The following is a 27,500-nucleotide window of genomic DNA, read 5'->3' on the forward strand; positions in this document are numbered from 1 at the left end:
ACAGCTGCTTTTTGCATTGGGCTCGCTATCTGCTGGCGATTGTTTAGCAAACATGGGATATTAATACATAATTCATGTTTACAGATGTAATGGTAAAAGAGAAAATGTCCATAGACGGGAAAAGGGAAGACCATTTAGCACTTCTATGTTTGAACAATAGCAATCGAATGAGGAATTTTGGTAGTTTTAGCTTAAAGCGGAGGTTCACCCATGGAGAACACATTTTCCCCTTAGATGGATGCTCGTTTTGTCTAGGGGAATCGGCTTTTTGTTTTAAAATATGATCCGTACTTACCCGTTTACGAGATGCATCTTCTCCGCCGCTTCCGGGTATGGGCTGCGGAATGGGCGTTCCTTCTTGATTGACAGTCTTCCGAGAGGCTTCCGACGGTCGCATCCATCGCGTCACGATTTTCCGAAAGAAGCCGAACGTCGGTGCGCAGTATAGAGCCGCACCGACGTTCGGCTTCTTTCGGCTACTAGTGACGCGATGGATGCGACCGTCGGAAGCCTCTCGGAAGACTGCCAATCAAGAAGGAACGCCCGTTCCCGAAGACCCATACCCGGAAGCGACGGAGAAGATGCATCTCGAAAACGGTAAGTACGGCTCATATTTTAAAACAAATAGCCGATTCCCCTAGACAAAACGAGCAGGAAGCTAAGGGGAAAAGAGAAAAAAAAACGCAAATGGGTGAACTCCCGCTTTAAAAAAAAAAAAAAATTTTTTTTTTTTTTTTGTTATAAATAAAATTACAGCTTGTTCCCTGTTTTTTGAATTCCTGTCATTTGAAATTTGATCAAGATCAGGTTTCTTAAATAACAACTTTAGGCATTTTTTTTTATTTGCTTTGTATAAATCATTATGGCAGTCTAAGGAACTATTTTTAATACAGCGGGCAAAATAAGTTTTGAACACCTCACCATTTTTCTAGGTAAATATTAGGGTTGTCCCGATACTGATCCTGGTATCGGGACCGATACCAAGTACTTGTACTTGCGCAAATGCGTCTGATACCTTTGCTGACACATAAGATCAGTGGGCGGAGTTGGCACCTGGAGGGTGGAGAGAGGAATCGAGTCCTTAGGTGGGTAAGGCGGATGCAGCCGCATCATTGGCCATCTGCTACCGGAGCCATCACATTTGTTAAATGAAAGTGACACTCCATGTTACCAGTGTCCTTCCGGCGGATAAGGACCAGACACAGCGCCTGCGCAATGACAATGCCATCTTGGTACACCCTGCATTTGGCCACAGTATGTTAGCAGCGGACATCTTGTTACACCCAGCCCATGTAGTTCGGGCTGGGTGTAACAAGATGTTCCCTGCTGCTTTATTGAGGCCGGGTGAAGGGTGTACCAAGATGGGCATTGCAGAGGCATCGTGGAAAAATAAATCCTCTCCTGCCTAAGTGCCAGCCATCAATAAATGCTCAGTGTCATTGGTGCCATCCAGCCACTGCCAGCCATCAGTCAGTGCCAGCTTTTAGTGCGTGCCACTTTTGTGCAGTGCCCATCAGTGCATGCCACTGCCCAGCCATCAGGGTGTGCCACCTATCGGTGCTCATCAGTGCCACCTATTAGTGCTCATCACTCAGTGCGTGCCACTTATCAGTCAGTGCCACCTTTCAGTGCTCATCAGTGCCGGGACTTTGTAGGCAAAATCATAGATATTAAAAGGCAAATTGCATTCATTACAAAAGTAATTAAGTAGGATAACGATGCTGTGACACGTTTTAAGTGATTACAAAGATAATTGCATCCAATTAAGGACATACTAAACTGAACTGCATATTGGGATGATTGGATTATTGACTGCAATGCTTCCAACTCTCACTAGGTGTAAGTTTACACTTTACACACATATGTGACTTTGTTACTTAACTGCTTGCTGACCAGCGCACGACTATATACGTCAGCAGCATGGCACGGACAGGCAGAAGGACTTATACACGTCCCCTTTAAGAATCAGGCATTGTGGGCATGCGCCCGCCGGGAGCTCTGTGACTCCGACCACGGGGTCCCGTGGACTCTGTCTGCGGGTTTACCCACGATCGTGTCACGGTGAGGAAGAAGGGGGAAATGCTGATGTAAACAAGAATTTCCCCAGTTTTCCTGGTAACAGGACAGTGTACACAGCTCCCTGTAATCGGAAGCTGTGATCACTGTAGTGTCACACATAGCCCACCCCCCCTACAGTTAGAACACATCCCTAGGCACACTTAACCCCTTCAGTGCCACCTAGTTAACCCCTTCACTGCCAGTGTCATTTTCACAGTAATCAATGCATTATTATAGCACTGATCGCTGTAAAAATGACAATGGTCCCAGAAGTGTCCGCCATAAAGTCAGTCACGATAAAAATCGCAGATCGCCGCCATTACTAGTAAATAAAAATAGTAAAAATTGCATAATTCTGTCCCCTATTTTGTAGACGCTATAACGTTTGCGCAAACCAATCAACATATGGCTGCTACAATATTTATTTATTTTTTTGACCAAAAATATGTAGAATAGGTATCGGCCTAAACTGAGGGAAACAACATTTTTGGGGGATATTTATTATAGCAAAAAGTAAAAAATATTGAGTTTTTCTAAATTGTCGCTCTATTTTTGTTTATAGCGCAAAAAATAAAAACCGCAGAGGTGATCAAATACCACCAAAGGAAAGCTCTATTTGTGGTAAAAAAAAAGGACGTCACTTTTGTTCAGAGCCACGTCGCACGAGCAATTGTCAGTTAAAGCGACGCAAAAAGTGACCTGGTCTTTGACCAGCAAAATGGTCCGGGGCTTAAGTGGTTAAAATGTTCTTTCCTGCAGTGCTTGATACTATATTGCAAGAAGCAGTTCCTAATTTTAACTGTTCACTTGATTTTATATACAGCAGCTGTACAATAATAATAATAATTCTTCTAGATGGGGATTATGGGTGGAATATCGGGGATACATTCTATGTAAAGCATTTGACCCGTTTCTGATAGGAATGTTTTATCATTTTCTACATGGGGATTATGGGGAGAATTTCATGGTTACACATTCCAAGGAATATATTTAACCTCTTTCTGATAATCTGCATATAATCATTTTTTTACATGGGGATTATGGGTGACATGTCATGTCTAAACATTCCAGGGAGCATATCCCAACTTATTTCTGATAAAAATATAAAGAAAAATGTAAAATAATGCATTTGGGTGGCAACAATATGAATGCAATCTACTCACTAGGAGGTGAACCTCTGGGGGAATCTAGGATGGAAAGAGACTTTAACCACTTAAGGACCCCCCACTGTATATATACGTCCTCTTTTTAAACATGGATATCTCAGTAACGGCAGCAGCTGCTGCCACAACTGAGATATCCATGTTTTCAGCTGGCGGCCGTGTAAACGATAACGGCGGTCTCCACGGCGGATTCGCCGCGAGATCGCCGTTATCGGTGGCGGGAGAGGGGCCCTCCCGCCGCTTTTCCGCCGCTTACCGGAGCCGTCGGTAGCGGCGGAGGAGATCCGATGCTGCCGCCTGGAGAGTGAGGACTTGAGTGAGGGCAAGATGGCCCCCACCCGTCCTCATAGCTCTGCTGGGCGGAAGTGACGTCAAAACGTCAGTCCCGCCCAGCCTCTTAAAGAGACAATTTTTTTTCTGTCATTTTTTTAAATGACAAATTTTCCTTTTTTTTTTTTTTTTTTGCATTTAAGCCTAAATATGAGATCTGAGGTCTTTTTGACCCCAGATCTCATATTTAAGAGGACCTGTCATGCTTTTTTCTATTACAAGGGATGTTTACATTCCTTGTAATAGGAATAAAAGTGATAATTTTTTATTTTTTTTATATTTTAGTGTAAAAAATAATAAAATCAATAAAATTAAATAAGAAAACAAAAAAAATTTTTTTTTAAAGCGCCCCGTCCTGACGAGCTCGCGCGCAGAAGCGAACGCATACGCGAGTAGCGCCCGCATATGAAAACGGTGTTCAAATCACACAAGTGAGGTATCGCCGCGATCGTTAGAGCGAGAGCAATAATTATAGCCCTAGAGCTACTCTGTAGCTCAAAAAATGCAACTTATAGAATTTTTTAAACGTCGCCTATCTAGATTTTTAAGGGTAAAAGTTTGACGCCATGCCACGAGCGGGCGCAATTTTAAAGCGTGACATGTTGGGTATCATTTTACTCGGCGTAACATTATCTTTCACAATATATAAAAAAATTGGGCCAAATTTATTGTTGTCTTATTTTTTAATTCAAAAAAGTGAATTTTTTCCAAAAAAAAGTGCGCTTGTAAGACTGCTGCGCAAATACGGTGTGACAAAAAGTATTGCAATGACCGCCATTTTATTCTCTAGGGTGTTAGAAAAAAAAAATATATAATGTTTGGGGGTTTTAAGTAATTTTCTAGCAGAAAAAAATGTTTTAGTCTTGCAAACACCAAATCTGAAAAACACCTGAGGTCTTTAAGTGGTTAAGGTCCTAGTAGATCAGGGTTTGACAAATTTGCTTGGAATCTAGAAGCCAGCTAAAAAAGTTAGGAGCCCCGTCCCGACGAGCTTGCGCACAGAAGTGAACGCTTACGTGAGCAGCCCCCACATATGTAAACGGTATTCAAACCACACATGTGAGGTATCGCCACGATTGGTAGAGCGAGAGCAATAATTCTAGCCCTAGACCTCCGCTGTAACTCAAAACATGCAACCTGAATAATTTTTTAAACGTCGCCTATAGAGATTTTAAAGGGTAAAAGTTTGTCGCCATTCCATGAGCGGACGCAATTTTGAAGCGTGACATGTTGGGTATCGATTTACTCGGCGTAACATTATCTTTCACAATCTAAAAAAAAATTGGGCTAACTTTACTGTTGTCTTATTTTTTAATTAAAAAAAGTGTATTTTTTCCCCAATAAAATGCGCTTGTAAGACCGCTGTGCAAATACGGTGTGACAGAAAGTATTGCAACGATCGCCATTTTATTCTCTAGGGTGCTAGAATAAAAAATATATATAATGTTTGGGGGCTCTATTTAGAGGGAAGGACATGGCAGTGAAAACACTGGGGAAGCTCCATTAAAATTGCTGGATTACTTGTCATGCCAACGGCCACCACAAGATGGCGCCAGATCACATAAGGAAGCTTAGGCCTGCAGAAGGCCGCAAAGCCGCGGCCTCAATTACCGGCTTGCGTGGCCCACCGAAATCGCGCGATGGGGGTGCACGGAGACACAGGGTATCCTGTGTCTCCGTGCGCTCCCACCTCCCCCGCCACGCGCTCGTGCCGGCCGGGTATTGAGGCCGTGGCTTTGCGGCCTTCTGCAGGCCTAAGCTTCCCCGGGTGCCAGGTCGCTAATTCTAGTCGCATATTGCGACCGCCCGCCTGGATTTTGTCGAACCCTGTAGTAGATGATGGTCTCGGCAATGGCATAAAATGCCAAGCTGCTGCTAGGTGTAGGGTGCTGTGTAATGTAAAGGGGTGCAGGGTGCATGTTTTGAGTTAGAGGTCTAGAGCTAGAATTATTGCTCTTGCACTAATGATCGCGGCGATACCTCACATGTGTGGTTTGAACACCGTTTACATATGTGTTCGCTTCTGCGCGAGCTTGGCCAAATGAGGCCTATTTTCGGGTCTGCTCGGCTCCTGCGCCCCTGTACCTCAGGCCAAATGAGGTACTGCAGGCCTATTTTAGCTTGAATTCTGGTCGTCTTGCGAGTCAGAGTCAGAATATTTTTTTTTTTAAAAGTTGCTCAAAAAATTAAAACGCTCTCAAACCAAGTTACTCTTAAACCGAGGTTCCGCTGTATATTGCCATCAGAAACAGGTTAAGTATGCTACTTGGAATGTGTAGCCATGGTATTCCACCCATAATTCCCATGTAGAGAATGTATTGCACACATACCTAATCAGAAACGGGTCAAATGCATTACCTAGGATGTGTATCCCTGATATTCCACCCATAATCCCCATGTAGAAAAATAATTGCCATTATTGTACAGCTGCTGTGTATATAAATCAGCAAGTGAACAGTTAAAATTAGGAACTGCTTCATGCAATATAGTATCAAGCACTGCAGGAAAGAATAACATATTTTGAGTCCTTGCCATATGTGTGTAAAAAGTACACTGACACCTAGTGAGAGTTGGAAGCATTGCAGCCAATAATCCAATCATCCCAATATGCAGTTTAGCATGTCCCCAAATTGAACATTGCATCACCATCAGTGTATACATGTACTAAACAATAAATGGTGAATAATAATCAAATGATGAAAACCATGGTATTGCAGTTCATAAAACGTGAAATAAACTAGACTTCTTTACAAAAATCTTTAACTCTTCCCCAACCACCTCAGTGCTTTCAGTGCCCTCACCTCAATGTAGTATACATGCATGTGCAGTAATATCCAGCCTACTTCTCTCTAGTCGGATTAGTTTTCCAAGATCCCAGGGTACTCTGTACTAAGGTCTCCCACTCACCAGGGTATTCTTATTCACCTAGATGTTCTCAGTAATGGGGTTGTGGCCCCTTTAAGAACGTGTGGTCCGTATACTGGGGTGCACTCATATACTACGTAGGGACATTTTTGTAAACTGCAATACCATTGTTTTCATTATTGGATCATTATTATTCATGATTTATTGTTTAGTACATGTAGACACTGATGGTGATGTGGAGGGGGGTCTGGTGCAGGGGTGCCCAACCAGTGGCCCGTGGAGCCCTCTGATGTGGCAGCGACCTCCTGCTGTGGGATGGCAGGTTGGCAAGCTCAGATAACGGGTTGCTGACCCGCTATCACAGAACATCAGTGTTGTGAATAGAGGCTGGCAGTAGAGGAGGAAAGTGGCTGGGGAGGGAGCAGAGCCATATAAGCCGATGCTTCCTGTATAGCGCTGACTCCTGTCACAGGCGGAGTGATACCAAATGCTATCTGCCTGGGACAGCAACAGCCGGTGATACCTGAATGGAAGACTGTTATTAAAGGTAAGTTTTTATTATTAAAAAAAAAAAATGTATATATGGGCATATCTGTTCTGCAGTTGTTACTGGGCTGCTTTCAAACGGATTACCGGCACTGAGCCATAGACTGTTATTACCTGCGAGTGTGGTGCGTTTTCAGAAAGTGTGTCCCACCTGCAAGATATAATAGAAGTCTATGGCAAAATGCAGCTAACCCGCAGGAAACCCACAGGTGCACTGTGCCGCACCCGTGGTGTGGGTAAACTGCAGTGCATCAGTGTGAAAGCAGCCTTGGGCCCCATTCACACGATCGGCCCCTCCATTCATCTCTAAGGAGCGGCAGATGTAAACTGACTTGTGTCCATTTTCACCCGCCTACCTCCAATCCAATCTGCTAAAAAAAAAAAAAAAAACGAACAGATCCGTCTGGGCGGATCAGATTGGAGTGCCCATAGAGTAGGGTGGGCTGTGTTCGTGTCTGCTCTGCATATGCTTGGCATCTGCCCTCTCCGCTCATTGTGGGCCACGATCAGTTGCCGAGTCGATTAAGTGACCCTCATTCTTCAAAAGGTTGTAAACCCTTTACAACCACTTTTACCTACAGGTGAGCCTAGGTTATTAAGGCCTACCTGTAGGGGCTTGATATATCTCCCAGACCTGCATGGTCTGGGAGATATTTGCAAATCGCCAGAGGGCGATTTCTTCTGCCCATGCGCCGGATTTAGAAAGGACACACTGCCGTTTCTATCTCGGGTCATGCTGTTAAAAGGCGGCTCCCGCAGGAGTGATGTCACGCGAGTCCGGCCAGTGATGGAGCCGGAGTTCGCAGTCCCGGAAGGAAGAAGGGTGAAGAATGGATGCTCGCTCCCAGCGAGGAAGACGGTGACATTGCGGGCTTCTCTTGCAGGTAAGTGACACATAATGGGCTACTATGCGATGCATAGTAGCCCATTATGCTTTACCTTTGCAGGGAAACAAATAGGAAGTCGCACCCATCAGGGTTTATTGTCACATTCATTTATATGTAATAAGAGCACAAGCGTTAGCGCAGTAGTTGTACACCATTACACATCTTTTATTGCAAAAGTGTTTAAAAGCCAATAAAGCAATAAAATGATGACAAGAAATAGTCATGACATAGAAGTAGAACATGTTGTACATGGTCAGGGATCCCCTTCTTGTCTGTGCTATACCAACTTTGTCAGTCTGGATATAGTCATCAGGACAAATCTCGATATGTTTCGGGAAGAGTTATTTTTTTAGGGGAAGACTAAGGGTATAACATATGTTGTACGGAAACAAGAATATTGGCAAGATAGCATAAAATCATAAATCAGTCGGGCTGACTAATGCTCACTTGCCCAGCGGCCATTCAAAAGGAGGTTTCTGGCTGACCTTAAAGGAGACCTTGGTACACTCCTGGCGCATGATGCCCCTTGTGTGTGCCCATGGTGGCCCAGCATCTGTCAGTCCGATTGATTTGTGTTTTTTTTGTCAAACAAAATTCCATTAGTGCATGGTCAGCTTTACCCTCTCAATCCTGCCCAACTCCTTTGGAGCCACTGTACTTTGCGGCTTATGTATTTTTTGCTAAAGAGAAAACCAGCTGGGGGACTAAAGCATCGAATTATAACGTGCTGTGTTTTTTTCATTTGGAAAAGTCTATTCACTCCAAAATCAAATGTTAAAAGCAAATTTTTATTTTTAAAGGGGAGTTTCAGCCATTTGTATGTTTATTAAAAGTCAGCAGCAACAAAAAGTGTAGCTGCTGGCTTTTAATAAACGGGCACTTACCTGCTCCAGCGACGCGCCGGCCGGGGGGTTCGCTCCTCTCCCCCCCTCCCCGGCCGGCGTCTTCATTTTCAGTGTGGGCACCCGGCCGTGACAGCTTTTGGCTTCACGGCCGGGCACCCACTGCGCATGCGCAAGCAGCACTGCGCATGCGCGAGCGGCGTGGCCCGGCGCCGCGCCGTGTAATTGGCCAGGAGATCGCCTAGGACCTGTGACGTGTCCCAGGCGATCGCCTACAGCAGCCACTTCCTGAAGGCGATTAAGCTTAGTCGCCTACAGGAAGGAGGAAGTGGGACAGGAAGTCCCACTCGTGCTGAAGCCCCCACTCCCCCCCAAAAAAAATTACATGCCAAATGTGGCATGTAAGGGGGAGAGGAGTGGGTTAAGAGGAAGTTCCAAATTTGGGTGGAACTCCTCTTTAAGTACTTTCGAGATTTGCCAGGTTATTGAATGCATTGATTTTAATTTGCGTACAGATGTTTGTTCAAAATCTGTTAGTGTATGGTCCGCTTTAGATTTCCAGGGACACGCTGCTGCTTAGGATTGGAGGGTAGGGGTATTTGCAGGGGGCTTTAAGTTTGGGGTCAAATTGAGTGAAATTTTAAGGGACACTACGAAGCTTGGCTAAGAGTTGAGAGAGTGATCTCTCTAGATATGTTGCTGAGCCAATCAAAGCATGGTTGTGGTGCTGAGGTGGTGTTTGGCCAGATCGGTTTTATTTACAAGGCCCTGCTGAGATTCCATACAATCAAGTTATGATGCCGTGTCCAAGGCTGCTAAAGTGCTTCAGGTGATATCAGATTACAGTTGCTATTTAAGGTCCCTACCCACTTGTACGACTGAAAGCCACGCGACTTGAAGCAATGCCGGTGTAATCTTGAGGACTATGGACATCAAAATCGGACAAATAGTGCAGGGACTACTTTGAAGTCGCACAGATCTGAATGGTACTCAGAAATCATGGGGTACTACTTGTCATGCGACTTTGCTGTCCTATGTTGCAGGACAAGTCTCAAGTGTGATAAGGGGCCTAAGCGTTGACCCACCTGGAGATGTTTCGCTTGCAAAAAGTTAGGCCCATTTCGCACGGATGTTCTGATTGGGTCCACCTGTCAGTTTTTCAGGGGGTCCCGATCGGCACCTCCATTCTTCTCTATGGTGGGGCGAACGATCGTGCGCATTTCCTGCACCGAAATCGAAGTGCACTGCCCTTGAGATCTGCTGTGGGTGTCAGCGCAATCTTAAAGTGTGTTTGCCGGCACTGCATCACACGGTACAAAACGACCATGCGATCCAGTTGCAGTGCGGTTCCAAAATTTCTGTATGCATGTGTTTTGATGCGGTGCGATTTGAGCCAATTCAAAATGAATTGACCAGTACGTTTTTTTAACCAGTTAGCAACCGCCCTATAGACGAAATACGTCTACAAGGCGGTTGCTTAACTCTGGGAGGGCGTCAATGTACGTCCTCCCAGAATCGCGCGCACACGGGAGTCTCCGTGACCGCCGGGTCCTCCGGACCCGGCTGATCACGGTAATAGCGGCGATTACCGTGATCGCTGATAGCGGCGATTTACCACGTGATCGCTCCGTCCAATGACGGAGCGATCACTAGTAAAGAAACCGGCGTCATGTGATGACGCCGGTTCCTCCCTCTCCTCTCTGTACCGAACGGTACAGTGTGAGAGAGGAGAGGGGAGAGAGCGCATGCAGCAGCAGCAGCTGCTGCGGGCTGGATCTGTGACACATGCAGTCACAGATCCAGCCATCCCTCCCTGTGCAATACTCTGCAATAAAATCAACACTCTGAAATAACCCCCCATACTCTGCAATTATGCCCCCATACTCTGCAATTATGCCCCCATACTCTGCAATTATGCCCCCATACTCTGCAATTATGCCCCCATACTCTGCAATTATGCCCCCATACTCTGCAATTATGCCCCCATACTCTGCAATTATGCCCCCATACTGTGCAATGCCCCAAAATACTCTCCAATGCCCCGCAATACCCCGCAATACTCTGCAATGCCCCGCAATACTCTGCAATGCCCCGCAATACCCCGCAATGCCCCGCAATACTCCGCAATGCCCCGCAATACTCCGCAATGCCCCGCAATACTCCGCAATACTCCGCAATGCCCCGCAATACTCCGCAATGCCCCGCAATACTCCGCAATGCCCCGCAATACTCCGCAATGCCCCGCAATACTCCGCAATGCCCCGCAATACCCCACAATACTCCACAATACCCTGCAACGTCGTCTATGGGGATTTTTAAGTAGCAAAGTTTGGCGCCATTCCACAAGCGTGTGCAATTTTGAAGGGTGACATGTTGGGTATCTATTTACTCGGCGTAACTTCATCTTTCACATTTTTAAGCAAAAGAATGAAGAAAAAATACTACATTTGCCAAATTTTATATCAGAAACAAAGAAAAATTATTATTTTTTACAGAATTTTCAGTATTTTTTCTCTTAGCGCAAAAAATAAAAAACCCAACGGTGATTAAATACCACCAAAAAGCTCTATTTGTGTGAAAAAAAGGACGAAAATTTCATTTGGGTACAGTGTTGTTTGACTGAGTAATTGTCATTCAAATTGTGAGAGCACCGAAAGCTGAAAATTGGTCTGGTTATTAAGGGGGTTTACGTGCCCAGTGGTCAAGTGGTTAATCTGTATGTAACTACCGAGTGACTGTAGGACATATGAAGCAGCCAGTAGGTCACAAGACCGTAGCGATGAGTAGAGTGCTGAGAGGAGGCAGAAATTGATGTGAAACGCGGTTGTAATGCAGTTTTAGGAGAAGCCTCTTGGCTAAAAGCAAAAGGGATCTGCAGCCGATTGAGAAAACATCACTTTGGTGAAATATACCAAGTTAACAAATGTGGTTTTCACATGACCTAGTCTTACAGGCAGTTTTATTGTCGCCTTGGGTGAGAAATGAGTGATCTTCCCAACCTCCCTGTGATTGCCTTCACAGTATGATTGTGATCCCGCACAGCATGATAATCAATGGTAATACTCAGACCATTCACTTTGCTGACAGAAAACAAGAAGCTCTTTGGGAGAATATTTGTGGTGTAAAACCTGTCCTCCCAATATAGCGAGATGTTCCTTTCACTGGTTATCGGATGATGAATAAGCATGGATCAGGAAATCTGTTAGCTGGGGGACTCATGTCAGAAGCTCACTGAGCAAACCTGCTTATACCATGGGGGGCAAAGTATTCCTTAGGAACCTGGTAGTGAGGTCTGTGTTTCAGTTTCCTGTGGCCAGGGGGCCATAGTTATTATGAAGGGAAGGTTCCACCATAAAGCAGTATTAAACCCGAAAACAAAATGTACCTTTTTTATTGCAGCTTACCAAACATTAGATGTGGTGGCTGCATGCCTTTTTTTTTTTTTTACTTGGTGATCCAGCCGGCAACACACTCCCCGTCATGGGGTGCCTGCATTCTGGATGAAGTATTAAAGCGGACACCTTTTGGACAGCAGCATTTTCAGTCATGGGGGGTGAGAAGAGATTTAGATGGACTTGACTAATAAATTGAAGCTGAACTCTAGCTAGGGTCACTAAAGAAAAATAGGGTCATTTGGGGGGGTTTGTGCCATCTGGGCATTCCATGGCCTTCGAAACTGTGATAGACAGTGAGGAGGGAAATCAAAAAATTTCACCCTTAGAAAGCCTGAAGACAGTGATTGGTTTTTGGGGTCCCATACGCAGCTAGGCTCCCAAAAAGTCTCACACATGTGGTATCCCCGTACTCAGGAGAAGCAACAGAATGTATTATGGGGTGTAATTCCACATATGCCCATGGCATGTTTGAGCAATATATCATTTAGTGTGCAAAAAAAAAAAAATCTCTTTTCCGCAACTTGTGTCAAAATATAAAATATTCCATGGACTCAACATGCCTCTCAGCAAATAGCTTGGGGTGTCTACTTTCCAAAATGGGGTCATTTGGGGGGGTTTTGAATTGTCCTGGCATTTTATGCACAACATTTAGAAGCTTATGTCACACATCACCCACTCTTCTAACCACTTGAAGACAAAGCCCTTTCTGACACTTTTTGTTTACATGAAGACCTTTTTATTTATTTTTTGCAAGAAAATTGCGTTGAACCCCCAAACATTATATATTATTTTAAAGCAAAGGCCCTACAGATTAAAATGGTGGGTGTTGCATTTTTTTTTTCCACGCAGTATTTGCGCAGCGAGTTTTCAAAAGCATTTTTTTTGGGGCAAAAATACATATTTTTTTAAATGAATGCACTAAAACACACTATATTGCCCAAATGTTTGATGAAATAAAAAAGATGATCTTGGGCCGAGTACATAGATGCCAAACACGACATGCTTTAAAATTGCGCACAAATCCGCAGTGGCGACAAACTACATACATTTTTAAAAGCCTCTACAGGTTACCACATTAGATTTACAGAGAAGGTCTACTGCTAAAATTACTGCCCTCGATCTGAACTTCGGTGATGCCTCGCATGCATGGTGCAATTGCTGTTTACATATGACTCCAGACCGACGCTTGCATTTGCCTTTGCGTGAGAGCAGGGGGGACAGGGGTGTGTTTTTTTTTTTTTTTTATTATTATTATTATTATTATTATTATTATTATTATTTATTTTGCTTTTTTAATTTTATTTTAAACTGTTACTTCCTTTTTTTTTTTTTTTTTTATAATTTTTATTTTTATCTTAGGGCATGTAAATATCCCCTATGATAGCAATAGTTAGTGACAGGTACTCTCCTCTGCCCTCAAAGCATCTGACCACACCAAGATCGGTGTGATAAAATGTTTTCCCAATGGTGCTGTTTATATCCGGGGGGGGGGGGGGACATTGCCTCCCACTGCTTGTTAAAGCAGTCTAGAGGCTAATTGGCCTCTAGGATTGCTTTTATATGAAAGCCGACCGCTGGCTGAAAAGAATGATACCAAGATGATACCTAAACCCGCAGGCATCATTCTGGAATAAGGGTGACACCAATTCCCACACTATCTTACCAGCGCTCCCTATGTAATTTGGGCAGTTCTCCGGCTCTACGTGGCTATCTTTTCCCTCGTAAATCATAAAGCTAGATGTATAGCCTGTTGCCCTGTCAGAGCTTCTTTACCCTGTATCTGGCACGCTTGCTGGGAAGGTACTGTTTGAAAGACAAGCGGCCAGAAAACTTAATCAGGGACTCATCAACGCAGACAACTTGATTGGGATTATACAAGGCTGCAAAACGTTGGTTGAAGTGGTTTACGAGGGGACGAACTTTGTAGAGCCGATCGTATTCAGGGTCTCCCCGAAGACGACAGAGTTCATTGTCGCTGAACTGCAAGATCCGCTCGTATCGTGTCCTGGTCGTGGAGGCAGAGAACACGGGCATATAGTGAATGGGTGCCTTGACGCTATAAAAAATAAACTAGCTAAACTGCGTCACCCGTGACACTTATACTGTGATCACTGGTGACTGGGTAACCAAGGGGTTAAACCTTTATTGGGGGGGTTAGGGGGGGTCCCTAGACCTATTAGGGACTAAGACTAATTACCCTAACACTTATTTTAGTCACTAATGACACTAGTACAGCGATCAAAAAAAAAGTCTGATTGCTGTACTGGGTGACACAGTGACAGGCAGTGAAGGGGTTAATTTGGGGGGGGGGGGGCTGATCGGGGGTGAATTGTGTGCCTACATGACCTGGTATCAGTATAGTGTTGTGCAACTCACGTTTTAGATGTTCTCTCCTCTCGGTCTGGAACGAAAAGACCGACTCGAGGGAGAGAACATCACTTCCCCTGTCAATGTTTACCGTTAGAGACAGGGGAAGAAAACCGTTGGCCAGGAGTGATCACCAGGTCCAGGCCAGATTTCATTTGCCTGGGCCTGGAGATTGATCAGTTCTAAAACAAATCTGATCAGCGGGGGGGTGCGTGCACCCCCTCGCCGTTCACGTGCGTGACGTATACCTACGTGATCTCGCACAGGGGAGCCGACCTGCTGCCGTATAACTGCGGTGGCTGGTCGGCAACTAGTTAATCAGAGAAGCAGCCATGAGGCTCATGATAACTCTGGAGGAGCTGCAGAGATCCACAGTTCAGGTGGGAGAATCTGTCCGCAGGACCACTATTAGTCATGCACTCCATCAATCTGGCCTTTATGGAAGAGTGGCAAGAAGAAAGCCATTGTTGAAAGACCTAAAAAGTCCTGTTTGTGAGAAGCCATGTGGGGGACACAGCAAACATGTGGTAGAAGGTTCTCTGGTCAGATGAGCCCAAAATGTAACTTTTTGGCCTAAAAGCAAAACGCTATGTGTGTGGGGGGGGGGGGGGAACTAACGCTGCACATCACCCTGAACACATCATTCCCACTGTGAAACATGGTGGTGTCGGCATCATGTTGTGGTGATGCTTTTCTTCAGCAGGGACAACGGATCTGGTCAGAGTTGTGAGAAGATCGATGGAGCCAAATCTAGGGCAATCTTAGAAAATAATCATTTATGCCGTGTACACACGATCAGGCTTTTCCCCGACCAAAAGCACATCGTAACTCCGATGGAATTCCATCGGAGTAAAATAGAACATGGTCTATATTTAAACTCCGACGGAATTCATCGTAATACCGATGGGGCATACACACGGTCGGAATTTCCGATGGAAAAAGTCAGTCTGACTTTTTCCATCCGAAATTCCGATTGTGTGTACGCAGAATTAGAGTCTGCAAAAGACTTGGGATTAGGGCGGAGGTTCACTTTCCAGCAGGACAACGACCCTAAACATATACAGCGAGAGCTACAATGGAATGGTTTAGGTCAAAGCATAGTCATGTGTTAGACTGGCCCAGTCAAAGTCCAGACCTAAATCCAATTGAGAATCTGTGGCAAGACTTGAATATTACTGTTCAAACACTCTCCATCCAATCTGACAGAGCTTGAGCTGTTTTGCGAAGAAGAATGGGCACAAATTTTACTCTAGATGTGCAAAGCTGGTAGAGACATCCCCAAAAAGACTTGCAGCTGTAATTGCAATGAAATGTGGTTCTACAAAGTATTGACTCAGGGGGGGGCGCCATACAAATGTACACAACACTTCTCAGCTATTTATGTGTAAAAAATCTGAAAACCATTTATCATTTTCCTTCCACTTCACAAGTATGTGCCACTCTGTGTTGGTCTATCACATAAAATTCCAATAAAATACATTTGCAATTTTGTTTGTAACATGACAAAATGTGGAAAATGTCAATTGGTATGAATGCTTTTTTCAAGGCATTTGTAGCAGAGGAATGAGGCAGCAGAGAAAGGACACTGGATTGAGTCAAGTACTCCCTTAGAGCCCATTCACACCTCCGCGACAAAACGCCCAACGCCGGACGCTCGTGCCGCTGGAGGGGAGAATTCCCATTGCTGTCTATGAGATGGTTCACATCTCATAGACGCCGTACGCCTGTCGCCTGAAAAAAAGTCCCGGACCCTTTTTTCAGGCGACATTGGCGTTCGGCCATAGACAGCAATGGGAAGGCTTTGTCAAAAGTTACACACTCGCGGCAAAATACGCCGCGTACGCGGCGTATCTTGTCGCGGAGGTGTGAATGCAGCCTAAAGAGAAATATGCTTTGTTTATATTTCATGTCTGAGGTTTACAGACATTTTTTGTCTTTGTTTAAAGTGGAGTTCCACCCTGAAAAAAAAATAGCAGGGAAATGTGGCAAAAAAAATAAAATTTTAAATATTTTATTTATACTCACCCGAAATACCTGTTGCTATGCGGATGTTCCTAATCTGCCTCTTTCTTATCCGCGGCGGGTCTTCTAACGCATCCTCCTTGTGAATGGGGCGCGCTGCCTTCTGGGAACTGCACAGTAGGACACTGGCAGTGAAGCTGCAAGCTTCACTGCCTGTTTCCCTTACTGAGGATGGCTGCGCGGGACCTGATCGGGATTGACATGAGGGGGGGGGGGGGGCGCATCGCGGGCACCTAGGACAGGTAAGTGTCCTTATTAAAAGTCAGCAGCTACAAACAGTGTTTGTAGCTGCTGACTTTAAAAAAAAAATTGCGGGTGGAATCCCGCTTTAATATTGCTGTACCTATTTGATACACTTTTCCTATGCAGCATGTCATAACTGAGCTAAGCCAGAAAACAAAACAAACCAAAAAATGATCCTATGGAGTAATAGAAGATTCTCCTATTTTGCTTTCCCATCGTGTGGTGGAGGATTAGACACAACACAACATTTCTAAGTGTGTGAGCTCCCAGGCTGCATAATTGTGGCATTTCAATTGCAGATAAATTGGGTAAAAGTAAGAACTGGTTATGATTATTGATTGTAAAATATTTTTTTCATTTAGAACAGAGATCATCTTGCACATGTGTTGGGTACAAGGAAATCTTCAAACTATCACTGCCATTAATCGGTGTCCTTTATTTCCTGCTTCTTAGAGGGATACAAATCACTGGACCAGCTCAGCATACCAATCCCCACAGCAGGTCACCCAGTGTCTCCTGCTCACCCACACTCAGGATGCCCTGTTCCCAGTGTTCCACCTGCTGCTGAGCCTGTCCCCTACCTGCAGACCCCCAACTCAGAACCTCAGACAATGGCCATGCTGAAAACTGCTCGGGAGTGTCCGCAGAGCTCCAAGCCCCCAAGTGGTTCTAAGTCAGGAGTCCGAAATACATCGGGGTGTGTGCATGCAGCTGACAGCAAGACAAGCAAAAGCCACAATCACCCCAAACAGCAGAGGATCAGCAGGAGAAGAGCCACAAATGGCTGGATGCCTTTGGGTACAGCTTGTGAGAAAGCAGTCTATGTGGTTGTAAGTATTCAGTCGCTGTACATCAAAATCAATACGGTATAAATCCCTGAAAATATTTTTCCCATATAAATGTTTGTTACTGTTCCATAATTGTGTTACTGTACCACCACTGTGTAATTATTACACCTTCCCACCAACCTTGCTGTCCTTTTTAATAGGGATGGTACACCCAGAAGGGGATGGGGGGGTGAGTGAGGAGCAGAAAAAAAAATCGGCGATCATGTGACCATTGTGATTGACTATCGCCGGCTACTGACGTTGGTGGAGACTGAGAGCTGTCTTTGGCAGCTCGCTCTCTGTGCAATCATCTGACCTCTGCGTTTGGCTATCACAGTAGTCGCATGATTATGAAGCCAATTCCACCGGCTACCAATTATTAGTGGAGGCCGAGAGCTGTCATTGACAACTTGGTCTCTGTGCTGGGAGCACACACTGAGCACGCTCTCGGCAATAACCCCATTCGCTCTCATTCCTAAACCTTTACCTGGCTTTTGTCACCACTCCAGCACGGTCTCTGCTGCAGCACTGCTTCCCTCACTCCCTGGTTTCACGGGAGACACTGAGGGCAACAGAGCCATAAGCATCCCCTGCTGTCAGTCAAACTCGTGAGGGGAGGCAAGGGAGCATGGCTTACCGGTGTGTTGTGTGTCTATGGATGAACACAGTCTAATCATGCACACACAGGCCTCCTTACCATGCAGCTTGTTAAGGAGGCAAGCAGAGTAGCAAAGAGTGGATCGCGCCCGTTGGGAAATTCCAGAAGAGGCGACAAGATAACTTTCTGTACAATATCACTGAACAGAGTTGGCAAGTATAACTTTTTTTATTTTAACAGATGCATCCGTTGGTATCACTTTAATTGCACAGATAATCTTATAGTGAGCTTTTCCTTGAAATGGAGGGTCTGGTGACAGGGTATCTTTAAAAGTTATTCATTGTCATCGATGACTCAAATTTTAAAGATACAGTATTATTCCTTTCATCTTTTTATTGCTTCACTGCTTGCTATGCTGGCAACCCAGAACAAGCATCACTAGAACACCTATTAGGATAGTTGAAGTGATCATCCTTGTTACAGGTGAATCACTAGTAGTAGTAGCGATGCAAAGGCAAGGCTGATGGCCTTGGAGCTTTTCCCTGAGAAACAAGCCAGTGTTTGCAGCTCAATATTTTCCGTTTTTTTTTTTTTTAACTACTTGGGCCCCTTTCACACTGCTACAGGAGCAGCGTCAGCGGTAAAGCGCCGCCAATTTTGCATCGCTATTCAGCCACCAGCAGGGTGGTTTTACCCCCCGCTAACAGACGATAAAGGGTTAAAACCCGCCGCAAACCGCCTCTGCAGAGGCGCATTGCCGGTGGTATAGTCGCAGTGTCCCATTGATTTCAATGGGCCGGATAGGGGGAGGAGCGGTATACACACACCGCTCCTTCACTGCTCCAAAGATGCGGCTAGCAGGACTTTTTTTTTTTTTTTTACACTGTCCTGCTAGCGCACCGCTTCAGTGTGAAAGCCCTCGGGACACAGCAGCAGCTGTTTAGTGTCGGTTTGCAGGCGCTATTTATAGCGCCTGCAAACCGCTCCAGTGTGAAAAAAAATATTCCCATAAGCTATTAGAGCAGTAATGAAATGCCCATTAGATTGTAAGGCCAGTTTTATCCAGTGTGTTCTGTCCCTTCTGGCTTTCCGTAAAGCTGGCGGGAGGGGCTTATCCTACACAATCTAATGAAAACTCTTCAAGGTTAAGGGAAAGCCTATCCAGCTTCCAATTAACAACTGAAGTTTTAATTATTTCTTCAGCTCATCCCTTTTGTGCCACTTGCCCCACCCTATTGGATTGTATTTTATTGTATTATAACTGTACGGTCTCCCTTTTATATTGTAAAGCGCTGCGTAATACCCCAGCAACTCTTAACGTTTAGAGGACATTTAAAGGTTGATGGTAGATTCCTGAGACCATAATGAACAGAGGGCACGTTTCATAAGTGTGTGTTTTTATTTTCACAGAATGAGCCTGAGCCTGCTCTCCGGAGAAGTTACCAAGCTGTGGAGAGAAATGGCGAGATTATTCGAGTCCGAGACACTGTCCTTCTGAAGTCCGGTCCAAGGAAAAAATCCATGCCATATGTGGCCAAGATATCCGCTCTCTGGGAAGAACCAAAAACCGGTATCAGTAAACTTCTATTTTGTAGACTATATCAGGGGTACACATGAACGTATGCTTTGCACGTGTTGCTTTGTGGCAGATTTGGGCTCCATTCACACTAGCGTTTTTTTAAGCTCCTAAAAGTTGTTGGCATTTTTTTTCTGCTCCTAGAAGCTAAATGGTGTTATTCTATGTGTCCATTCACACTGTTTTAGGCTATTAACATTGTTTTAAGCTTTAGGCTACTTTTACACGGCCATTCTGTGTGTCCGTTTTTCATCCATCTGATGACGGGTGAAAAATGGGCATACATGTATCTCTGGGTTAGTGGTAATTTGCTGACATCCATCTGTTCGAAGCTCTGTTTTTTTTATGATGAAAGAACACCCTACTTTTTCATCTGCAAAAAAAGAACAGATAGCGGACGATCCAATGACATCGGACTTTAAGCCCACCGCCCCCCCCCCCCCCCCCCTTTATTTATTTTTTACCTTATGAACCACTTCAGCCCCGGAGGATTTGGCTGCTCAATGACCAGACCATTTTTGGCGATATGGCACTGCGTCGCTTTAACTGACAATTGCGTGGTCGTGTGACGTTGCGCCCAAACAAAATTGACGTCCTTATTTCCCCACAAATAGAGCTTTCGTTTGGTGGTATTTGATCACCTCTGCGTTTTTATTTTTTGCGCTTTAAACAATAGAGCGACAATGTTGGGGGAAAAAAAGCAATATTTCTTACTTTTTCCCAAAGAGCATATTTAAAAAGAAAATAATAATAATTTCCTCGGTTTAGGCCGATGCATTTTCTTCTACATATTTTTGGTAAAAAAAAAACGCAATAAACGTGTAATTGGTTTGTGCAAATGTTATAGCGTCTACAAAATGGGGGATAGTTTTATGGCGTTTTTTTATAAAAAAAAATGTTTTACTAGTAATGGCGGCGATCTGCGTTTTTTTTATTTTTTGTTATCTATCTATAATCATGACTGAGACATTATGGTGAACACATAAGACACTTTTGCTGCTATTTTGGGACCATTGTCATTTATACAGCAATCGGTTATATAAAAACGCACTGATTACTGTGTAAATTACACTGGCAGGGAAGTGGTTAACCACTAGGGTGTGAGGAAGGGGTTAAGTGTGTCCTATGGAGTGATTCTAACTGTGTGGGGGCTGGGCTACATGTGACACAACACTGATCGTTGCTCCAGATGACAGACGATCAGTGTCCTGTCACTAGGCAGAACAGGGAGATGCCTAGTTTACACAGGCATCCCCCCATTCTGCAGCTTCATGACACTATACAGGACATTGGGTCCCACGTATATATACAGTGCTTTGTGCAGCCGTGCCATTCTGACGATGTACAAGTGATGTAAGGGGTTAAGTGCAAGGGGTTAAACACACCGTTAAACACACCGTATATAGCTGGTTGCTAAGGAGGAGGTCAGGAAGCCGGCCAACACATCCTTAATAACCGATGAGTCATCAGCTGTCGGTGGGATTGCCCGCTGACAGCTGAATGTAAAAAAATTGCCGGCGAAAGAAAAAACCCTGCGAAACAGCGTCATGTTCCCCTCAAAATCCATACCAGGCCCTTATCCAAGCATGCAGGTAAGGAAAGGGAGGGGACGAGGGTGCTTTGGGGTTGGGGGGGCTCTGCGCATTTGTGCACTACAAATCCCATCTCATAAGCAGGCAAGAGAAGGATGACCACATTCCTACATAGAGTGGGGGTATGGAGAATGAGCGTGGCTGCGGTCTAACAAGAAGTTGGATCACAGCAGAAGAATTTGGGAGGAGGCTGAAAGCAGTAGGACATTTTTGGAGTTAACCATACATACTTGTACATCAATTTTTTATTTTTTTAAACCAGCATTTAGTGTCACAAATATTTTAGTCTACCTATAAGAACACAAGGGATCTAGATTTTTGTCTTTGCAGAGATAGTGCTACATTTTTTTGGCATTGGCGAAGGATGTCTAAACATTTTGCCAACAACTGCAGGCCTTATTTTCCAACTCTAATAACTTTACCTGCACTTTGTATATCTTTTATCAAGTCATCCATCGCTAACATGGACCCTAACTTGCCATCGCTTTTTATTTAGTTATCTGAAGCTTCATTTGATTTTGAATAAAGTGATTCTAAATGCTTTCCTTATTCTCCAAAAATACTCCATACACATCCACTACTTAATGACCTTGTAATCTAGTTTTGTGCCCAGGGATGGTCTTCTTGGCTGCACACAAACAACGAATGGTCCAGTCACTTGTTTGAATGAGGCCTAATCTGTGTAAACATGCCGTTTGACATACAGACCCTCCAAACAAACAGGCTGTGTACAATATCTAGATGGAGAGCCACATGTAAAAAGCGGCTTACTGCTTCCCCCTGCTGGCTGAAAGCAAGAATACAGTATATCCATATGCTAAAATCACCCCTTTGACGGGTTATGATGGGTGGTCATATTATGGCCGATTGGTGTATGTACAAAAGTACTACTCCTTCCCTTTAATAAAATGCCAGAATTTCTAGCACTGCTATCTTTTACTGTTTTTGGAGGAGCGTGTTCTGGAGCTGTAATGTTTGTTACCTCAGACTAATGTCCTTTGTAGTCTTTGAAATCCTGGGAGACTTCGGGCACACGGAGCAGCTCTTTGCCACATGCAATAGGATTGCGAACATAGGCACACTCTTCTGTTGGGTATAGACCTCGGTTGAGCTGCATTAGGTACATTACTTGTGCCATAGTCTGCACATGACACAAAAATAATTTTACGAGTTTAACTAGCTGTGGAAGCAATGTGAATTCTATTGTTAAACTGTATTTGTTTCATGTAAGGTCTGTTTAAAATGGAGTGGCTGTTTGAGATACATTTTTATGTATATTCTCATAAGAAAAAGGCGCTATCCTCTGTGGTGGTTAATCAAACACACAGCTGCTGAACACTACCTCTGATACCAGACTAAGAAAAAAAAAACATGAAGTGCAGTGCATATAAAAAAAAAAGAGAGAGAGCGATCTCTCTCGCTAGAGGGAGAGAGATATAGATCTCATATCAAAGAACATATACATCAATATAAAGTAATGAACTTATGAATAATCAAACAAATCTAACATTTCTTACGTATTTTTGACCTTTGTCACGAACAGCAGCAACAAGCCAAACACTATTTGACGCTATATATCCAGCCTGGGTGATTTATTGATTATTATAACTTATGATATCCATTATTGAGTGATGCATATAAATGAAGGAAATGACAGATTTTAGCTGCTTCTGTGAATTGGCCTTAATGTTTCCATATTCTCCTGCCAGGTGAGCTGATGATGAGTCTCTTTTGGTACTACAGGCCAGAGCACACTCAGGGAGGACGTAACCCCAGTATGCACCAGGTAATTGGAATAAATACTGTACATGCTAGCTTTAATAGCTTTATACATTTGTTTTGTCTTTTTTTTTTTTTTTTTGATGGGGGGGCATGTACATTTGCAGCTACATTATTTTTGAGATATGAATAAATATATAGTATTTAAATGCAATAAATAAGATGCCTTTGCTCCTGGTGTGACTTCAGAGCAGTGATCTCACTTAAAAATGAACAAAATTGTTTTTATATAGTCCTTGTGTCCATAAATAAGTGCTCACTTACAAAATATTCAGAATTCTTTGCAATATGTGACTATTTCTTCCCACCATCAGATTTCATCTTCATGCACTACACCACAAAAAAATTGGATTCCTCAAATAAGACCCTAAGTGCCCGTTCACACTACCGCAACTTGGGATCCGACTTGTGTCGCGCAACATGAGAAATTGCATTAAAGTGAATGGGAGCCGTCTTAATGTACACTACTGAAGTCGCTCCGACTTCAGAAAAGGTTCCTGTACTACTTTAAGGCAACTTCTAGGCAACTTGTACCCATTGATTTCAATGGCAGTTGCCTCCAAAGTCAGATCACTGTCTTAACTGAAGCAACTTTGCCTGAGAACTATTTTCTCTTCCTGTAAACCCCTCCCACCCACAGAGCTGATTGATTGGCCACTGGAAAAGTTGCCTGTCCCTGAGGCGCCTCGAAGTTGCCTCGCAAAGTCGTGCTGACTTTCATGTCGCTGTAGTGTGAACCGGTGATCTGCCGTGCTGGTTCCAGGTATCCTGGAAGTTCCAGCGCATGCGCAAACTGATGCGCTGAGCTGGTTCCAGCTATCGGGAAAGTTCCTTCAAGCACTGCGCAGGTGCAAACTTGCTGACGGAAATCCCCGAACGGCGGCCGGCATCCAGGGCGACGTGGATTTTGAGGTAAGTGGCCAGTCGGCCTCACGTCCTCGCTGCGCTCGGACGGCTCGCTTCGCTCGCTCTGCCTCCTGGCTCTTTTTTTTAACATCCTCCAATCCACGGGGATGTTAAAGAATGAGCCTGGATGCCGGGCGAGGTTCGGAGATTTCCGTCAGGAAGTTTGCGCCTGCGCAGTCAGTGAAGGAACTTCCCCCATAGGGGAACATTGAGGACAAGTCACCGGCACTGAGAAGTCAGTGGGTGTGTCCACCTTCTAAACATCCATGTCCCATGCAGCTCCAGGAAATGGTATAAAAAAGAAAGCCCAAATCCGTAGTGTAGTAATTATTGCAATAAAATGTGTTAAATTTATATGCGTACATGAAGTTAATGTGCAACAGCACTAATCACCAATGACATGAACAAAAGTGCAAGTAAATCATCCCATCAATCTACTTTCCCACCATGCAATACCCAACATGCGAATAGACTCTCACCAGATACTCGAACCCTTGAATGTTAGTCATACAGTGCCTTGAAAAAGTATTCATACCCCTTGACATTTTCCACATTTTGTCATGTTGCAACCAAAAACGTAAATGTATTTAATTGGGATTTTATGTGATGGACCAACACAAAATACTTTTGATATGAAAGAAACATGATAAATCATTTTCATTTTTTTTTTTTTTTTACAAATATCTGAAAAGTGTGGTGTGCATTTGTATTCAACCCCCTTTACTCTGTTACCCCAAAGTAAAATCTAGTGGAACCGATTGAATTCAGAATGACCTAATTAGCAAGTCCATCTGTGTGTAATTTAATCTCATTATAAATACAGCTGTTCTGTGAAGCCCTCAGGTTTGTTTTAGAACCTTGGTGAACAAACCGCATCATGAAGACCAAGGAAAATACCAGATGGGTCAGGGATAAAGTTGTGGAGACGTTAAAATCGGGGTTGGGTTATAAAAAAAATATCCCAAGCTTTGTACATCTCACGGAGCACAATCCATCATCTGAAAATGGAGAGTATGGCACAACTGCAAACCTACCAAGACATGGCCGTCCACCTAAACTGACAGGCTGGGCAAGGAGAGCATTAATCAGAGAAGCAGCCAAGAGGCCCATGGTAATGCCACGTACACACGATCCGAAAATTGTCCGACTTTTTTCATTTACTAGTCGCAAGTAGAAATTGAATATGTTACTAAAGTCACGAAACTTCTCGTAAGACAGAAAAAATAATCGGAAGGGATGTCATGTGTTGTAATGTATTTGTCTAGTATTTTCGGACTACAACTGTACTGACCAAACGAAAATCGTACGATCTGGTATCGTACGAGGAAAATTTTCCTGCATGTCGGTAAAAATATTGGATGAACTAAAATGATCGGCACGTCCAGCCCTGTACTATCGATCCGATTATCGGACGATTCTTCCTCGGACGACATTTTTCGTACAATATTCGGATCGTGTGTACGTGGCATAACTCTGGAGGAGCTGCAGAGATCCACAGCTCAGGTGGGAGAATCTGTCCACAGGACAACTATTAGTTGTGCACTCCACAAATCTGGCCTTAATGGAGGAGTGACAAAAAGAAAGCCATTGTTGAAAGAAAGCCATAAAGTCCTGTTTTCAGTTTACGAGAAGCCATGTGGGGGGCACAACAAACATGTGGAAGAAGGTGCTCTGATCAGATGAGACCAAAATTGAACTTTTGGCCTAAAAGCAAAACGTTATGTGTGGCAGAAAATGAACACTGCACATCACCCTAAACACACACCATCCTGTGAAACATGGTGGTGGTAGTATCATGTTGTGGGGATGCTTTTCTTCAACAGGGACAGGGAAGCTGGTCAAAGTTAATGGGAAGATAGATGGAGCCAAATACAGGGAATTCTTAGAGGGAAGAGTCTGCAAAAGACTTGAGACTGGGGCGGAGGTTCACCTTCCAGCAGGACAACGACCCTAAACATACAGTCAGAGCTACAATGGAATGGTTTAGATCAAAGTGTTAGAAATAAACCAAAAAATATAAAGTAGGAGCTGTTTTTTTAAACTACATGCATTCTTGGACTTGCATGTACTATGTGACATAACTTCTGCAAACTGTGATAATCAATAAAGTGCAATAAATCTTTCCAAAAAGCAACAAGATCCCGTGAATAAAATCAACAGTTATCATATCGGTGTCCCATTCGTTTGTGCATATATATTTAAATCAACGCGTGCTGTGAACAAATACAAAATAAAGTCCTTATTGTGCTGTGTCCAAATCTATATCTTGCTCTTTAAAGGGGTTGTAAACGCTCTTTGTTATAAAAAAAAGTAATGAATGTCATACCGCCACTGCAGTTAGTTTTGCACTGATCTGCCTCTTCTAGGGTCCCCCGGCGGCGCTGGTGGCTCCTCCCTGCATCGAGTGCCCACGTTGGAGAAGGCTCTCCTAAGGTGTGGACACCTGTGCGGGTGCGCTCCTGTGTCATTCACACAGAATGCAGGACTCTGCCCGCCCCCAGCACCCGCATCATTGGATTTGATTGACAGCCTTGGGAGCCAATGGCTGTGCTGATATCAATCTATCCATTCAGGACACAAGACGCCAACTAGAGCTGGTGTGCTCGTTCCCGACCAGAGAAAGATCCAGGCGAGTAAAACGGGGGCTCAGGGGCGCTGCAACATCACAGAAGGTTTTTCACCCTAATGCATAGAATGCATGAAGGTGAAAAAAACATGAGGGTTTACAACCCCTTTTAATTAAATGCTTTTCATCCACCGTGTATCTTTGTATAATTCCAAAATAAATGTGCTACACCGCCAAGAATGCAAATGCTCACTCACCAGAGCCCAAAGGCCTGCTGGAGTACAATGTGTGTGTAATATTACAATCTGCATATCCCCGTGGACTGCATGTGACGTCACGTTCGAGCAGTGAGACGCATGCAGGAATCTGGTGAGATAGACGGCGCCTTTTGTCTGTACCATTCAGCGGTAGTGTGGTGGAGAAGATATCCTTTTATATACGTTTAACCACTTAAGCCCCGGACCATTATGCAGGTTAAGGGCCTTGCCTCTTTTTTGCGATTCGGCACTGCGTTGCTTTAACTGACAACTGCGCGGTCGTGCGACGTGGCTTCCAAACAAAATTGGCGTCCTTTTTTTCCCACAAATAGAACTTTCTTTTGGTGATATTTGATCATCTCTGCGTTTTTTTATTTTTTGCACTATAAACAAAAATAGAGCGACAATTTTGAAAAAAATTCAATATTTTCTACTTTTTGCTATAATAAATATCCCCAATAAATATATAAAAAAACATATTTTTTCCTTAGTTTAGGCCGATACGTATTCTTCTACTTATTTTTGGTAAAAAAAATCGCAATAAGCGTTTGGTTTGCGCAAAAGTTATAGCGTTTACAAAATAGGGGATAGTTTTTATGGCATTTTTATTAATAATTTTTTTTTTTTACTAGTAATGGCGGCGATCAGCAATCAGTTATTCTTACTGTAGGGCGGCGTGGC

At 44.0% G+C, this 27,500-nt stretch overlaps 1 protein-coding gene across 1 annotated transcript in view; it reads left to right on the forward strand.

The window, feature by feature from the left end:
- Positions 1-27,500, forward strand: part of BAHD1 (bromo adjacent homology domain containing 1) — a 109,039-nt gene that overhangs the window by 63,524 nt on the left and 18,015 nt on the right. Inside the window, exons 3-5 of the mRNA XM_040333325.1 lie at positions 17,172-17,548; positions 19,554-19,713; positions 23,021-23,097. Of these exons, the coding sequence (XP_040189259.1) occupies positions 17,172-17,548; positions 19,554-19,713; positions 23,021-23,097 (614 nt within the window). The remainder of the gene's footprint in view (positions 1-17,171; positions 17,549-19,553; positions 19,714-23,020; positions 23,098-27,500) is intronic.

Source organism: Rana temporaria, chromosome 13 (assembly GCF_905171775.1).
Source record: "Rana temporaria chromosome 13, aRanTem1.1, whole genome shotgun sequence".
In the NCBI taxonomy this organism is placed as follows: domain Eukaryota; kingdom Metazoa; phylum Chordata; class Amphibia; order Anura; family Ranidae; genus Rana; species Rana temporaria.